At 40.7% G+C, this 18616-nt stretch overlaps 1 protein-coding gene across 10 annotated transcripts in view; it reads left to right on the forward strand.

Annotated features, from left to right (window-relative positions):
• Cntln (centlein) overlaps positions 1-17280 on the forward strand; it is a 274806-nt gene extending 257526 nt beyond the window's left edge. For all 10 annotated transcript variants that reach the window (NM_001438394.1, XM_087550987.1, XM_087550988.1 and 7 more), the window contains 2 exon segments: positions 2763-2840; positions 16011-17280. In NM_001438394.1, the coding sequence (NP_001425323.1) occupies positions 2763-2840; positions 16011-16112 (180 nt within the window). In that variant the 3' untranslated portion in view covers positions 16113-17280.
• The last annotated feature ends 1336 nt before the right edge of the window (positions 17281-18616 follow it).

Consider the following 18616-nt stretch of genomic DNA (forward strand, 5'->3'; position numbering starts at 1 on the left):
CAGTGTGTGTGTGTGCCTGTCTGTGTGTGCATTGTGTGTGTGCATTGTGTGTGTGTGCATTGTGTGTGTGTGCATTGTGTGTGTGTGTGCCTGTCTGTGTGTGCATTGTGTGTGTGTGCCTGTCTGTGTGTGCAGTGTGTGTGTGTGCAGGGTGTGTGTGTGCAGTGTGTGTGTGTGTGTGTGCATGCTGTGAGAGGAGTGGGGAGATGGAGATGCAGGGAGGTAGTGGCAGGGAAAGAGAGGGAGAAAGAGTTGAAGGGAGAGGCAGAGAGTGAGGGGAGAGGGAGGGAGAGGAGGGGTGATTTTCTTTTGTTTGAAGCAAGGTCCTTGCTATGTTGCCCAGGCTGTTCTGAAACTTCTAGATTCAGGTGATCCTCCTGCTTCAGTCTCTTGACCCTTTCAAACTACAGGCCTGTGCCACCGTACCCAGGAGTAACACAGTTTTTTTGGCTAATTTATTTTATGTATGTGAGTGCTCTTCTTCATGCATTTGTTTGTACCACATGCATGCCTGCTGTCAGGAGAGGGGATCGAAACCACTGGAGCAGGAGTTACAGAGAGTGGTGCACCACCATGTTGGTGCTTGGAACCTGTCCTCTGGGGAGCACCAAGCATCTCTTAACTGCCTAGCCAGCTCCAACCCTGTGTCCTCTGAGTATCACTGAGCAGTCACTGCCCGGCCAGCCCATGTACTCTGGTCATCACTATTCTTAGTTCACCAGTTCAACTGAATGCAGGTCACTCAAGTCACCATTGATTTGATAAACGTCTTGTGTGTGAGTTTTTTTGTTTTTTTTTTGTTTGTTTGGTTGGTTGGTTGGTTGGTTTTTTTTTCTTTTTCTTCTTTTTCTCTCTTTTTCTTTTTTTTTTTTTTTTTAGGTAACAACTTATTGGCTTTCCTGGCTGAAATGATTATTTTGATAATTCTACCTTTTAAAAATATTTACTGTTTTAAAATGTGTAAGCTGCTTCTGCTGTTTGGGTGGATTATATTTCTATCAGTGGGCCTGGGGGAAGGGTCCTGTCTCATCTAGGAACAGTAATTTTTAACCGTGTGAAGGATGCCTATCTTCAGTTATTTATATTCAGAAAGATTTAAGGTAGGATGATACCAAGGTCATCACAATAAATATTTGCTCAATGATGAAAGAAAGCACCATATTTAAGGTTTTGTATGAGACTGTCCTCTGTGAGAGGCCTACAGTCCTGAGTATCTAAGAGATTTTCTGCTGTAAGAACATCTATAATATAAAGATATTTAAACTGCCAAGAATTTTTGGAAAACATCCAAAGGAATTCTGCAGAGATCATTTTCATCCTGTGGGTGAATGGGATAATGAGTTATTAGTTTCCCTATTTCCAAGTCTCAGCATTTGTGCCACAGTATCTGGGACTGGTCGTGGAAGTGAAAGAATATGATCGTGTGTAGGATCAAACAAGGTGCAAGGAAGACAGCAGTGCCTGAGTGAGGGCCTCACCTATGCTTGCTACAATCGCCTAATCAGATCTTTGACAGTGTGCCTCTGTGAGTGTGTGTGTGTGTGTGTGTGTGTGTGTGTGTGCCTGTGCACTTACACACACAAATGCAGGCACATGTTTTTCATTGTTTGGTGTTGCAAGGATGTGCTCTCTGGCCTGTAAATTACAAAGACATCACATCACTTGAATAGGAGAATTAGACAAACTGTCTCCTTTAAGTGTGTGACCTTAGAAAAAGTTCCTCATAGTTCCAAAGACAGCTGAAGCAGCACCTATGCCTCTGAGCTGAGGCACCTGAGACCAGAGACCTCCACCTGCAGCCACACATGCCACACAGTCTGCAAATCCTCCTGGAAGCAAAAAGAACTTGAGCACAAACACACTCTGAACAGTGTCAGAACGCCTTATATATTCATTGTGCTTAATTACAGACCCGAGGATATTGAGAATGAACTGTACATCTTTTAGAGATCAAGGAGTGGAGTATCGTGCCTGAATTATGTTCTTTAAACTGCACCAGCTGCAGTGCAGTAAATTCATGTTGAAAGATGAGTGTCTGTGTGCAGTGTCTAGTATGGAGACTGACGTAGTAAATTTCAACAAGTGTTAGTTTCTCAAATGCTTCTACATTTTCACATATGGTGTCTGTGTGTGCATGCTCACACACATGGGAGGGAGGGAGAGGGGAGAGGAAGGAGGGGGAAAGAAAAGAGAGAGAAGAGAAACCCTGCATAGGCCAGGAGGTGGAGTTGGTTTCCTTAGAGCTGGACTTAGAGGCTATTGTGAGTCACCTGACATGGGTGCTGAGAACCAAACTCAGGTCCTCTGCAAGAGCAGCAAGCACTCTTAACAACACTGAGTCATCTCTCCAGCCCTGCATCCTCTTTTTTACTATAACTTCTTTTTTACTCCTATTCATCCCTGTCTGGAGCTACACTGTGAAAGCTGAAAAACATTCTTTTTTTTTTTTTCTTTTCTTTTTTTTTTTTTTTTTTCGGAGCTGGGGACCGAACTCAGGGCCTTGCGCTTGCTAGGCAAGAACATTCTTAATTTATTATGAGATATATAAATACAAACATCGCTTCCATTTGTATGTAAATGAAATTTTACACTAATGAAGAATTAAATATTAAATAGCATGGATTTAAATATTCCATCTTGGAATAGAGTTTCCAGTCACTCTTAGTTGATATCTTAGAGATATATTCTATATCTTGCTACCAGATTCTAGCAGAATTGAGTAAGTTCACATCAGTTAATGTACCTGTTTTCACTTTCCTTAGGAAATCGAGAAGACAAAGATAGATGCTGAAAATGACAAGGACTGGATGTTGTACATTCAGAAACTTCTCCAAGGACAGGTATTTCATTTTTGTGCTTTATATATTAAAATTTCCAAATAAACATTGCCAGCCTCGCATTTGTAGACACCCCTATTTATTTCTGTTAGGTGAAAAAATGTCCCCTGAGTCCACAGTAAAGTTAACCCCCTATTTGTTCCTTTGGACTTAACAAATGAAGCAAATGCCTTGAGAAGGAGTCAACATGGGCCTCGGCAAGTGCATTAATTAAATTATCGAGTCAAGCGCTCTGCTTGCTGGAGTGAAAGGATCCATTCTACCAACCTCTTAGGAAAAGAGATTCTTTATTAGTGTCTTTAAAGTTGGAAGTTGATACGGACACCTGAGGAGTTCATGGGTTTTGGTGACCTTTTACTGTGGACCTGTTTCCAGTCAATTCATGTTTTCCTCACAGCCAGACAGCTGTTTATTACTGTGTCTTCCCGCATTCTCTACAATATTTTCTACTGAGACCTCGAGCAGCTTGTTAGTGGGAAGTAAATATTGATTTGGCATCCTGTCAATGCAGAAAGAATGAAAAAATTTCCACCAGAGGCCCCTCAAACATTTTCCTATCGACGTTTTCTGGGCTGAGTGGAAGGCTGCATAGAGGATGACAAGGCCGAGCCGAGCCGGGGTCCCTGAGGGCGCTATTGAGGCTGCTACTGTGACCAGTGTGATATACTCTTCCTCCCCTTTCAAGTGTTTTTTTAATACACACAGGGTCTGCTGGGATGTGCCCCTCTTGTAAGTGATCAAGGGCAGTTTATTGGCAGGTGAGAGGCCTGCTTTTCTAGTCACAGCCAGCTTTTGTTTTGACATCACTGACAGTGTGTAATGCATTCTAAAACTTTTTTATTATAGTCTCTTTTTTGCACACCCTACTTGTTTATTTGGAACCCAACCTGAAATAAATAAAAACTAAAACATAATTCTCAAAGTGACAAAAGAAAAAAGTCATCAGCTAGTGACTTCTGAAAGGCCCTGTGAATGTTTCTGCAACAATTAAAAACAGGTTGATAATAAGTATTGTTAGTTTGCCGCTCCATCACAGATAGCGTCTCCTGTGTTAGTACTGACGCCAAGAACAGAGTAGCACTAGTCCGTGGGTGCTCGAGTGCTTTGATTAGCCATGTACAGAGACTTGAGTCCAACCCCCAGCATCAAGACAAGAAACAAAGAACAATAAGTAAATGCTACATAAGCTGCTTCTATTCTTAGTGTTAACGTTATATAGTTTTTAAACCTTATCTGAAATTACTTCAGTAATACAATGTGATAGGTGACATTTTGGTTAATGTTGTTCAAATATGATAGGCAGGTGTGAGAGAAGCCCCTTTAGAGTGACAGCTTGATTTTGAGAAAAGAGAGGTTGTTTGTTTTTCTTAAGATGCACCTTTGAATCATGTGTATGGGGTGGGGTGGCGGGAGGTGCCCGTGAGTGCAGTGCCCTCAGAGGCCAGAGGATCAGCTCTCTGTGGAACTGAACTTGCAGGCAGTTGTAGGCTGCCAGTGTGGGTGCTGGGAACCAAGCTCAGCCCCTCTGCAAGCACGCTCTTAACTGCTGGACCACCTACAGCTCACTTCCTAACCTCTCCTCCAGCCTGCCCGGCTCACTTCCTAGTTCCTGCTCAGGCAGTGCCTGGCACTTGAAGGAGCTCAAAGATAGTTGGTGTGGAGTGGTCTTCAGCTTTAAAATGATAGAAATAAACTTGTAATGATTTTCTAAGTGTTGACCTTATAACTAGGTCCATATAGTTCCTTTAATTAGAAATTTTATCATCAATTATGTTCATAAAATAATAAATCAATATGTTGAAATCTTGCTAAGGTTATACTGTTGTTGTCCGTGAGTGTGTGTGTGTGTGTGTGTGTGTGTATGTGTGTGTGTGTGTGTGTACATGGACATATTTTGCATTATCTGGGTACATGCTTATTCTGTCCAGTTAGTATTAAACCTTCCCTGTTGAAATGGCATTGGACTGCATAACACTGCAGGTTGATATAGTACCTTTTTGTGCCACTGAGCCTGGACTCTAGAATATAATTGCCTGGAAGTATTGATTTAATTGCCCAGGTTTATTTGTGGACTCCTAATTATTGACTGGAGGTAAATTGAATGGAGCAGCCTTTATGAACACTGAGAAGCACTGCTGTTGCCGCCATACGTAATGAACGGCATCATATGCCTTTAGATCGTTTTTCAGGCTAATTTTATTCCGTTGTGACAGTATGATAACATTTAAAAAGTCAAAGACTTTTTATTTTTATTACTGATAGAGGTGGTTTTGCTGATGTCTTTGGATTTTGTGAGGGGAAAAAGGCATTTCACTGGATGTACCTGAATGTCACTTCATAATTATGCCCAAGAGAAAAATCTATAAAATAGAAAACATCTCTTTCCTTCCCTCCCTCTATCCCAGCAATTATATTTGTCCTGTGTTTTCAAAAATGTTTCCTTTGCCCATAAGATTTTTTAGCATCTAAGATGCTCACAGACTTATCTGGGCAAAACTGGAAATATGTTTGGTTACTTTACAGCTTCTGTCTTCTTGTGTGTGTGTGTGTGTGTGTGTGTGTGTGTGTGTGTGTGTTTACACAACCTTTGAGCTATAGAGAAAGCGACCATTTTCCCTACAAAACTACGTGACTTGATTCTGATGTAATAGTACTATAGTATTTCACAGATAAAAATATAGGGCACATTTTGTCTGCCCTCTCTGTGGTTCAGTGTTGTATGGTAGAATCCTGAATATTGAACTGGTTGGTCACATGTTTGTTGATGGCCTCCATTCAGTGAAATTTTGCACTGATGATGTGCACATCACAAACACAAACCTGACTTTCCCCCATGTGGCATGGTAAAGCTGTGCAGTGTGGTATCTGTTGCTGTCACTGGCTGGAGAGCACTGGAGTAAACGTTAGAGCTTTAATCCATGTGTATACGTGGTTAGAGTGCAAGGACATAACCTCACTATTTCAAGCAGTTGTAAAGCAGTTAGTAGTTCCATGTATTTGAGATTTTTCTGCACTCTGCAGATTCCTAGTTAGGAACACCCTGAAAAGTACCTCTGTAAGACTTGCTTCCATTTTCTCTGGGATGGATACCCTTATTTTAAAATTTTACTCATGCTTTCTTTTTACATTGACAAGTTTGTAAATTTAGAGTTTGTAAGAGAGACAAAGAAGGAAAGATGAGGGGAACCCCAAAAACTCATTTTTGTGTAGTTTAAGGAGCAGATGAAAGTAGAGCTGGGCTACACCCCACTGGCACTTGAGCAAGACTTCTTTACAGAGAGGATGAGGGCAGCAGGGCCCCACTGTGCCCAGCCATGGTAGAAGGCGGGCGGCCACATCATCCAGAATTACCACACAGCCAGTGTGAGAGTGTACACAGTCCCAAATCAGAAATGGATCATCTTAGCAGTCCCCGAGATGAGAAAGTTGAAAGTGTGTTGAGCCTCAGGGCTGCAGAACTTCAGTGATCAAGAGAGCCAGTGTGTAAGGAAGGAAATAATCAATAGTGACCAAAACCACAGATTTTAATAGGCTGAAGCGTTCTGCTTTTCCTTAATTTATCCCAGCTCTGTTAGTCCATCCTTAGTGTATGTAACCATTGAGGAAATCATCTCACTCTTTTTGGACAAGAAAAGGCTGAAAGTCTGGGTATGTGGACTAGTACTTCTCCCACTCGGTCCCATCTTCAGTGCCTGGAGCAAAGCTGTGTTCTCATTGTTGGTTTTCCTTCAGCCTTAAATATCTCTGTTGCTCTTAGTTGGTTCAGGGCTTACGAATGCTGAGGTTTGAAGTGCTCCTTTCTCTAGTCTCCTCTCTAAAAATGACGCTTTCCTTCTATAGCATGCTTGAGAGTGAGGCTATCACAAGGTTGGTAGCATCCCTGTCTTTTATAACTGCAGACAACTATCAGTGCAGGGTTAATCCATGGAGCTGTGAAGCCATCACTTCCGCGTGACTTCTTCCTGCCTGGCATTTGTGACACGTGTGTCCATGCCCACATGTTGCATGCTCATCTGCTCCACACATACAAAGCTGCATGGCCCGCCACAGACATCTCATACAGCCGGAAAAACAGCAAGATGTAAAGTCCCTACCCACCCGCTGCAGGGTGTTTGTGTAACAACTTGAAACTGCCTTTGGTTCAAGTTAAAGCAGTTGTTTAAAATTATTAGATTCTACCTTCCTGGCTCTGTGGTGACTATTTCTTTAGTAGCCACCTTTGGGGAGCTTTATCTACTCCAATCCTTGTCCTTGTAATAAAATAGTTTTTAACTTGTTTCTAAAATTAAGCCTTGCCTGAATCCCAGTAGATTCTTCTCCATCATGCTGTACTCAAGATCATCAGTGTGATTCATTCACAGCGTTTATGCGGTGCCTGTATTCTGAGAAAGCATTGGTCACCGAGTGAAACAAAGGAAATTATTCAGACCCTGAATTTTAAATCCAAAACAAGAAAATACCATGGTCCCCATGAAAGTGGGAAGAAAACAGAGCCCTTCTGTATCACTATAGGAAGATAAAGCACTTTGACTATGCCTGAAAAGACTAAACAACGGAGTTACATTGCCCAGCTTCTCGGAATACTGCTGACAGAGCTGCAGGCAGGTTCCTGAGCAGACGCTGTGTAACTTTGTTGGTAAGTTATATAGACAAAAGTGAAAACTATCCCAGTGCCTGTTGATCGACATCACACACGCACACGCGCACGCACTTATTCCTTTCACACAACAAAAATGAGCCTTTAAGAGCTTACAATCTTTTGTTTGAAATAGAAATCTTCCTATATAAATATTAAATATCATATGGGGGCTCAAAAGGAGTAGGTTTGAATACCAGTGTTTCGATTTTGAATTTGAAAATAGTAATTTGAGTAAAGAGGCAGCTTAACTTATACAAAAATGTACTCAACAGGGTCTGTGTGAATTCTAAACCTCTGCACTGTTGCTTAGAGGGGTTGTTGGAGGGGGATAATCAGGTCAGGGGGGCCAGTCACTCCTGCATGGAATTATAGCCCGTGAGCTAAGGCGGTTTGCTTTTTTTCCTCTGTACAAAAACGCTGTGAGATGGAAATGATTGCCCAAGGCCCTCAGTCTTTGGTACTGTTAGAGTTACCTGAACCAATTAGATAACTTTTAATTGTAAAGTAGGAATAGACATATCCTATACCATATAGTTCTTGGCTTTGGAAAAAAGAATCATATTACAAAGCATGTATTACTGATAGTAAATGTATTATTTGTTATACTGTATCCTACCTTTTCTGATAAGACAGATTTTCATCATTGAAATTCTTATGTGAGTGAGAGGTGAGGCAAAGTAAGAATTGCAAGGCCTTGGAATTCACCAAAAGTAGCACAGGCCCAAACTGAAGTCAAGATGGTTTAGAGAAATGAGGTTGTTTCTGGGAGAATGTCATTGTCCCAGGGGTTATCTAGAAGGTGTAGGGACATCTTTAACAATATGACCATACGTGTCAGTTTGTTAAAAAAGGCTTGATGGGCATGGGTCAGGTAAGACCACTGCCTCCCATGGAGGGTCTGATGGTAGTGTTAGCACGGCACAGAGAGTATCAAAAGCATACTCCAGTATCCCTCGGGATCTGGAGGAGAGCCTTACCACAGGCCTAGGCTCTGCTGGGTGTGCAGGAAAGGCTCACCCAGAGAGAATGCTCACATATTCTCCTCCATCTCATATACTGTGCCCAGAATGAATTTGCTAACAATCCTTTCCCAAACCTTGGAGTATCAAACTAAAGGTCACCATCTCCCAAGGATCTCATAAAGGATAGGTCGCCAATTTGCTTTAAACATTATCCAAGTTTTCATTGAGTCAGAAGTAAAAAGTTAAAATAACTTAAGTGTCTTAACTATTTTCAGTTCTTGCCTGTGGCTTCTAGAACCATTTTCAAATTTTAAGTCATAATAAATTATGAATTGTCTCAGGGCATCTGATTGGAGGATGTCAAATGCAGATTTCTGTATCAGTGTTCAGCAGAGTTCCAAGAGTTATATCTGTTAGGACAAGTAGGGAAGTATTAGTTGTATTTAGGAAACGTATCTCAAAATTAAATGCCAAATAATTATAGATCATGTTTCTATGATTTATTTTAAAAAGTTCACTCTTCTAATTTTGAGATAACAAGGTAGAAGCTGTCCATTTAGATATGTAAGTCTATGCAGTGTGTGTGTATGTATCAATGCTTTTATAAGCAGATGCATAGCATTATACCAAATTCTGCACCCTTAATTTGGCCACAAACCCCATTGGCCTTCCTTAGAAGGTCTTGCATCTCACGGTATCTGTTCCTTTGACTAGCAGCTATAGTATAATCATTTTATAAAATTTATTTTATGTACTCAAGTTATGTATTAATAAAAGTGATATATTTTGAAGAATCTTCAAACAAAAGAAACAAGAATGAAAGTGGTCAGTGTTAGCTTTATCCCATAGAGTTAAAAGTTCCCCTTATTTTCATATGTCAGCTTTCAATATAAAGTTACTCTCTGATATTGAGGCAATGTTTATGCTTTATAGTCGTGGTTGTTGGACTTCAGAGTTTTCTTAAGAGAGTTCTCTCAAACATCTTTATTTTTATCTCACCCTATACAGGAACACTAACCGTAACTTCTAAGTGTGAATGATTTTAGGATTCTGTCAGGGGTAAACCAGTTCAAAAAGGCAAAAGAGAGGTTGAGAATCCATGTGACTTCAGAGAAATCCCTCCAGTAACAGAACCACATTCTATGACATGGATATCCAAGCCACCAAGACCTTTAAAATAGAACAAGCAAATTTTAGTTGTTAAGGCATTTCTTTTAACCTTTCATATCAAGAAATCTCTTCCCACACCACATTTTCTGGATGCCTCAGATTTAAAGCCATGTCACTTTTGCCTGGATAGAATGGGAGTGGGGTTAAGGAGGTTCACTCCATTTTATCTAGAAGAAATAAATAACACAGGCTCCAAGGACATTGTGGTTTGGCACAGGTCACCACGGGTGAATACCAAGGCAGTGCAATCATTATGTTTGTCATTTGGTGTGTACTTGATGGACTGTGTGTGAAATCTCTTCACTGTTGGCCAGTCTAGTTCCCATTTAAATCCAATCCTAACATCCTGACATGAAAAGGACGTTGTGTCAAGAATCGACAAATGGGACCTCAGAAAACTGCAAATTCTGTTATTAGGACAAAACAGCAACCAACAGATTGGGAAAAGTTCTTTACCAATCCTACATCTGATAGAAGGCTAATATGCAATATACACAAAGAACTCAAGAAGTTAGACTCCAGAGGGCCAAATAACCCTATTAAAAATGGGGTACAGAGCTAAACAAAACATTCTCAGCTGAGGAATATTGAATGTTGGAGAAGCACCTAAAGAAGTGTTCAACATCCTTATTCATCAGGGAAATGGAAATCAAAACAACCCTGAGATTCTACCTCACACCAGTCAGAATAGCTAAGATCAAAAACTCAGGTGACAGCAGATGCTGGCGAGGATATGGAGAAAGAGGAACACTCCTCCATTGTTGGTGGGATTGCAGACTGGTACAACCACTCTGGAAATCAGTATGGAGGTTCCTCAGAAAATTGGACATTGCATTACCTGAAGACCCAGCTATACCTCTCCTGGACATGTACCCAAAAGATGCTCCAACTTACAACAAAGACACGTGCTCCACTATGTTCATATCAGCCTTGTTTATAATAGCCAGAAGCTGGAAAGAATCTAGTTGCCCTTCAACAGAGGAATGGATTCAAAAAATGTGGTACATCTACACAATGGAGTGCTACTCAGCTATCAAAAACAATGACTTTATGAAATTCATAGGCAAATGGACGGAACTGGAAAATATCATCCTGAGTGAGGTAACCCAATCACAGAAAAGCACACTTGGTATGCACTCATTGATAAGTGAATATTAGCCCAAAACCTAGAACTATCCAAGATACAATGCACAGACTACAGGAAGCTCAAGAAGGATGATCAAAATGCGGATGCTCCCACTCCTTCTTAAAAAGGAGAACAAAAATATCCATAGGAGGGGATATGGAGACAAAGTTTAGAGCAGAGACTGAAGGAACGGCCATTCAGAGCCTGCCCCACGTGTGGCACATATATATACAGCCACCAAAACTAGATAAGATTGATGAAGCTAAAAAGTGCATGCTGAAAGGGACTGGATATAGATCTCTCCTGAGAGACACATCCAGAGCATGTCCAATACAGAGGTCAATGCTAGCAGCAAACCACTGAACTGAGAACAGGACCCCCTTTGGGGGAATTAAAGGAAGGATTCAAAGAGCTGGAGGGGCTTGAGACCCCATCAGAGCAACAATGCCAACCAACCCGATCTTGCCAGGACTAAACCACTACCCAAAGACTATACATGGACTGACCCAGGGCTCTAACTGTATCTGTAGTCCAACTGTATATGTAGCAGAGAACAGCTTTGTTGGGGCACCAGTGGAAGGGGAAGCCCTTGGTCCTGCCAAGGTTGGAACCCAATTGCAGGGGAATGTTGGAGGGGATAAGGGGGGGTGGATAGAGGGGAACACCGTTTGGGAGGGGGGAGGAGATGGGGTACTTATGGATAGGAAACCAAAAAAGGGAATCATATTTGAAATGTAAATAAAGAAATATATCTAATAAAAATATTTAAAAAATAAACTGTTCTTTTAAAAAAAGGATAAGAAAAGGACATTGTGCTCCTGTGTCTGAAGCATTGCTTAGAGAGGCTTAGCAGCCTTAGAGTGCGTGCAGAAGCAGCACCATTGGCTGTCGACTCTCCACAGGAAGCACGTTTGCTCTAGTTGTGGACTTCTAGTAGCAGAAGGTGTAGGTTTCCTTGTCCTTAAAAAATATTCTACACTTAAAAAATGCCTCAAGTCTTGGTGGTGGTATCAACCTGTAATCCCAGAGTTCTGTATGTATGTACCTAAGGTAATCAGGCAGACCATGGAAATTTTAAAGCATTTTCCAATTAAGGACCATTTCAGTCCTAACCAATCTAGAGCTGTATGCTAAGAATTGATGTTCATGATGTTCTCATAAGATTTTGGGGCAGTATTGGGCGGGGGCTACTGAGATGTCTCAGCAGAGAGAAATATATGCTTTTCTCATCGAGGACCCAAGTTCAAGACCCAAGTATAAGTTCCATCACTCACACTAGCCAGGTCACATCCACCTGTGACCCCAGCTCCAGGGCATCCAACACCCCCTTCTAGATTCCACTGGCGCTGCACCTATGGCTGTTGACTGACAAAACTCATTCTTAGCCTCTTAGAAAACTTATAAGCAGAATCTTATCTGTAAAACTTACTGAAAATCTTGCTAAATAAATGATTAGTATTAACTTGGGAGGGAATCTAAGACTCACAGGCAGGAATTAATTGCCATATATGAAAGGGTCTGTGAGAACTTTCTAGTTGACTTTGGAATGTACTTATTTGAAAACAATGGATATGTTTATTAACTATTTCATAATCCTTTTATAAATATATAATATTTGCATTCCTTGATCTTTTTAAAAATGTATTTAAATTAACTATTTTTAATCAAGTAGTTTCCTGTTATAAAATTGCTTAACTAGAATTGAGCATTATAAATTTTCTTTATGTATGTGTTACACAATCTATGAATGTGTCTGTGCAAATCCACACACCCATACACTAACTTTCAAAGGCAGAAGACACAGGGTCTCCTGCTCTTTCACTCCCCACCTTATACCGTTGGCCTGGGACCTCACTGGACCTGTAGCCTTTCGTTCAGTAGAGGCGAGGCTGGTTGGCCATCAGTGAGTGTCCTCCAGGTTCCGGCATTGCAGGAGCATGCGTCACACCCAACTTTTACCTTGGGACCATGGATCTGACTCAGGACCTCAGGCTTGTGTAAAAAGTGCTCTACCCTCTGAGCAAATGGCTCCCTTCAATATTTCTAAATGTTCTTTCCCCATTTGTCATGAAAAAGCCATTGCACGCATGAATTCACAGCAATTGTAACTATGCTCAAGACCTCTAAAATAAAGCCTACAAATTTCCAGCATGGGTAGAGGAGTGTCCCCCAGAGTCTCATCCTCACCAAGGACTATGGACAATTGATGACTGCGGGCAGGTGAGAGACTCTATTTTCTCTAGGGATCTGGTCCCAGGCAGATTACTCATGCTTTAGTAGGTAGGTGGTCCCTCAACCCATGTGCTAAGTGAGCTCAGTGGATTCCAAGACAGAGTCCACACGGTAGGAGGGAACATGTGCTTTGGGGGATAGGAGAGGCATTGGAGGGGAGGAAACAGAGGCTGTCTTTGATCAAAACAGATGTACAACATATTCAAAGAGCAAAATGTATATTTTTGTGACCATTTATACTACATCTATTATTACAATGGTAAAGTACAAATTTATAAACATCAGTCAGAATGAAGGCAGAGTTTATAGGTCAACACTGTGAACATTGGTGCATTACAGAGAAAACAGAGTGACAGAGTACCTCAGAGAAACATTGGAAGAGGCACAGAAAAAGCAAACTAAACACTCAACTAACATGCATAATAAATACAAAAAATTTCATGTAAAGTTATGTCAGGATCAATCATATGCTTCTGAACTGCTGTAAACAGTGAGGTGCATGCAGCGACACACAGCTTGACTTCTTTGTGAAATCTCCAATGTAGTAATTGTATATAGAGTTTAAAGATGTGTACAGGCCAATAACATATGCACAACTCTTGGTTTTAATTCCGGGGCCAATTTTATTGAGAGTCATGGGGAAAGGGGAGAAAGCTGTTGGCATCAGGTTAGTCACAAGGTCGTTTTTGCTCCCTGCTGCAGGCTTCCTGGACGGGAAATTCTTTTAAAGAGAAGCAAAATGTCCAAGTATGTCTACCTCACAAGAGTAGGTTTAGCTGTTTACTCTAAGGCAGAGTTTGCAAATAAGAGGCTGAATGTCAGTACATCGGCTCAGGAGGGAAGAGACTAGGTTAGTAGGGTAAACACAGCCCGCTTGCTTCCACGTGTTGCACAGAGCAGAAACTGACCGTGAGAAATAGACCGTGAGAAAGAATGGAGGACTGAATTTAAAGACAAGAAGTTTACTTTTTGAGAATCTTGGTGCCTGTGAAGCAGCACCTTAGAGGCATGTTAAGAGGTCCCAAGATAATGGGACTATTGTAAAGTTTGGTGTGACCCAGACTTGCTTCATCAGAGAACCACTTTTTTCTGGAGAAGTTTAGAAGATGAACTCCTAAGCATTCATTTCTGCTTTTGCTTCTGCCAATAAAAGATACGAGGTTGTTCCATCCTCTCCATCTTCCTTGTAGATAGAAATGTGTATGTTTGTAGCTAGTTCAATAATGGTTACCCCAGGGTCATGTCATTTGGGGCCTAGTGCTTGCTACACAAAGAAGTCTTTTTATTATGCATTCTTTAAAAGCTAATATTAATGCCCTGATGGATTAATTATCAAATTAGTAAAACTAGCAGTTTTATCAAGTCTAACTCCTTTCTGCACCCCAGACATACTATTTGTCAAGCCAAGAATTTTCTGTTATTGTCTTCAAGGAAAGAAGAAATACATTCTTATTTTTATAACTAATGTTCTTTCCCCACATTTCTAAAACTGGAATGTGTATACTGTGTGTATATGTGTATATGCTGATGGCTTTCCTACCTAGAAAGGCTATTTCAAGTCAGCATTTATATATCTTATACTGATTTGTACCTTAGCACTAAAGAAATGTCCTGTTTGGACACTTCCCAGGTAACTTTCAGGTGAGACATGTGCAGAGATCTTGAGTCTTGGGGGAGTGTGCATACAGCCAGACTGTCTTTATGAAAAGGCTAGTTAGAAAGTAGAAAACCATTTAAAGATCTTAATTTTTTTCTCTTCATACCAGTTTAAATTCAGGAGTGAACCATGTTGATCAACTTGGTCATAATCCCTTGGTTGAGCCACACAGAAGACATATTCTGTCGTTGCTTATTACTAACTGGGGACACCATCAGGTCTTGTCTGAACACAACTGAAAACCTGACTCAACTTCCCTCTAGGGAAGTAGTATTTGTACTATAAGCATTCTAACATATTTAGGGAGCAGAAGTGGTATAATCCTGGTCATTCAAAGGGACAAACCCAAGAAATACTTGATGGATTTTCTACTTATGTCAGATCTGTCATGTGAGACGAGACGGCAGGAAGGAAAGAAGAAGAAGTAAGTCAAAGTGGAGGCTTCAGCCTAGACTCTCTCACAGGCCGTAACTATGTGGGTATGTCCACATTCTACCCGTGAGCCAAGGAAGCAACGGGAGCCAGAAAACGAACAGCGAAGTTATATCAATTATGAAATGTAAAGCTGTTCTAACATTTCATAAACTCAGCAGTTTCTGAAACATGTGTATTACACTTTGATATACCAAACTAACTTTAACAACTCAATCAATGGGTATACTTTTGCCATTTTTTCTCTCTGAAATTTTATCCTGCAACTCTTGAGATATTGGGCTCTCATACAGACAAGTGTATTGACAGTTCTCTCTCATTCTTTTATGAGTGATGAACATATAGTACTACTACTGTGGGGCTGCGTGCCCTGGAGATGACTGTAACCTGCTATTGATCAGCTGATTGAAGATGAATGGCTTAGCTGCTTGTATTGCAGATTACATCATTAACATGGCCAGTAAACCATGAATTGTTCAATAAGGCGTTTATCTTTTTTCATTTTACTTCTGCTCTTTTATCATTTTTATTAGAAAAGCCAAAATTGCCCACACTAACCAGAAGATCTGTTGAAAAGAGATCCAGTTGGGGTCCCATTATGACTTCAAAGTTACAGATAGCTAAATGCTAATGGATTAGTGATATTTACTGTGTGGTTTTTATCAAATCATTTTTTCTAATTTTGTATTACTTTATTATATTTGTGTAATCATATATGTCATGTGGTGTGTGTGTGTGTGTGTGTGTGTGTGTCTGTGTGTCTGTGTGTCTGTGTGTATGTGTGCGCGTGCATCTGGGTGTCTATATAGGTCAAGTGACAACTTCAGTGATCAATTCTCTCCTTCCAGGAACTTGGGTTTTGTAGCAAGCCCTTCTGAGCCATCTTATCAGTTCTTGTATGTATTTTTGAACTGAAGAAAATACAGAGTTTTAATAATTTTTTGTTCTCTTACAGCTTCCTTTTGCATCATATTTACTAGAAGCAGTGCTGGGGAAAATAAAGGAAAACAAGAAGCTGACTGAAGGATATTTCACAGTCATGAAAGACATTAAATAAAGTTGCAGCAGACCTGTTTTCAAATGCAGGAACTTGGTGTGCTGCAGTGGTGAACAGTGCAGATGCTGTAAACAGTCACTGCTTCAGCAAGCAGCGGGCAGCTTCTACCCAGCAAAGGCTGCTGAGACTGACCGCTGAACCGATGAAGCTAACCAAGTGCTCGGCCTCGCCAAAGGGAAGTCTAGCATTTGAATGCTGGCTGTTATCCCCAATCAATGCAAACTTAAAATGGTTTCCTTCCAGTGCTTAAGAAAACAAAACAAGCTTCTCACAGGCAAATGGGCCTGAGTATAAAATGAAAAAGTTATAAATAAAGGACTTAATATAAACTCATATGAAAACTAGATTTTTTATATAAAACTATTATAAATGAGATCCAGTGAACAACATCTTTACATGGTGAGAAAGTATGAAGTGAATTATCCTAATGTGAAGGAGGAGCACTGAGTGAAGCCAATTGTATAGCTCCATTGTAACTATTCTCATTGACACACTGGATTATACGGGACATACTCTGTTTTTCTAGAACTCTCTGGATAAACAAGAACCTTTTCCTCCTCTGTCTGCTTGTGCTGCTGTATAAATCAGCAAAGACCAGAACCCCAGTGTGTAATGTTGCTCTAGACCTAGCAGAGCTCCTACCACGGCCATCTAATTAACAATGCCTTCTCACTGTGATGGGAGCATTGTATGTGATTGTTACCACCCCCTCCCTGCACGTCCTCACTGAGTTCTTGCCACACATTCTTGGAGCCTCTGAGTCACTGAACTTGGCCTCTATGTTTGCTGTTGGGGCCATCTTTGCAGAATACTTTGTAACTGTAGGTATGCCTGTCTTCTTATTACCCAGGCTCACTTTATCAGTCCTGTCATAGCGTATTTCTGAAAATCTTACTGTTAACCTGAAATCATCTGTTTTTAATATGCTCACTCTTCGTTTTATGGTTCATCCTTATTTCCTCCTTTAAAATGTAGATCCCATGAGATTAAGGTAGGTGTTGGCAAATTGAGGCCCATAGCCAAATCTAGCCTGCCACCTACTTTATAGAGTTCACAGACTAAACATTTTTCTATTTTATTAAACTGTTTAAAAACAATACTTTGTAGCATGTAAAAATCATATGAAATTCAATTTTAATGTCTTATCAATAAAGATTTATTGAGATTCGGTGATGCGCATTCCTTCGCACAGCACTTAGTGCTATAACACTATGGTGGTGATGCTGAGTGACTAGCAGAGGCCGTACGTGGTGTTTTCCTTACTTAGCACTGCTGCCCAGCATGCTACAGCCACAATGGCATAGTTTATCTGGAATGCAATACTGTCAAGTTACAAATAATGAATTCCTGGAAGTTTAAAATATTAGCATACGTTCAGCCGGCCAGAACCATTAAGCTCACACCCTTAAGACACAGAGTGGGGTTGGGGATTTAGCTCAGTGGTAGAGTGCTTGCCTAGCAAGCACAAGGCCCTGGGTTCGGTCCCCAGCTCCAAAAAAAAGAAAAAAACAAAAGACACAGAGCAATGTGCATGTGACCCTGCGCTGGATAGCAGCATCACATGTGTTTCTTGTATAATGGCACTATCCCTATGCTAAAAGAGCACAGGACACATAGATAGCCAGAGTAAACAGGCCTTGCCATGTCACCCCTCACAGGAAGACATAAGTTAGAAAAATTACAGTTTGAAATATGTCAGCTTATCCGAGGATCGTTATAAAAATAAAAATAATCCTGCCCCAAAGAACAAGAACATGGAAAAAACCTTTACAAGGGCAGTGAAAGGGAAAGAAGTGCTCGTGGATGGGGAAGGAAGGAGGCCTGTACCTAAAACAAGCAAACAGCAGCAAACATCTTCCTCAGGCTGCCAACCAGAGCAACAAAGCTCAGCTGCCTGTCTTCACATTGTGACAAATACACGGAGACCAATATCACCACGGTAACATCTCCCCGTGCATGGCATGCTTAGGTATGCGACTGACAAAGCATCTTCAATACTTAAAACTCAGAGCTATAAAACACGTGTGTAACAAATCAAAGGTTTAAATAAATGAGGCATACCAAGAATGTGAATGGGGATAGTCAATTTAGTAAAATACCACAAAATTTCTTCAAATTGATAGGTTTAAAATTATAGTCTATGATTTATCTGGCAAGGCAAAATAAATATAGCAAATAAAAATGTAAAAGGAACGAGATGCTGGGAGAGATCACATTTCAAATTGCATCATTTAGCAATACAAATAGCTGTGCAGTGTCAGCCAGAGGAATAAAATAGAAAGCCAGGAATATGCCCAAGTGATCATAGGCAAAGACTCAAACAATCCTCTAGAGGCAAAATGGCCACGTCAACACACAGTAGGAAGCAATTGGACACCCTTACATTAAGAAAAATAATAGACTTTGATCTTAACCCCACACAATAGGACGCAGATGTAGAAGGAGTAAGGAAGTATGGACAAGTGATCACCGCTGGATGACAGGGCAATCCAACATGCTCCAGG

Source organism: Rattus norvegicus, chromosome 5, assembly GCF_021556685.1.
Source record: "Rattus norvegicus strain SHRSP/BbbUtx chromosome 5, alternate assembly SHRSP_T2T, whole genome shotgun sequence".
Taxonomy (NCBI): domain Eukaryota; kingdom Metazoa; phylum Chordata; class Mammalia; order Rodentia; family Muridae; genus Rattus; species Rattus norvegicus.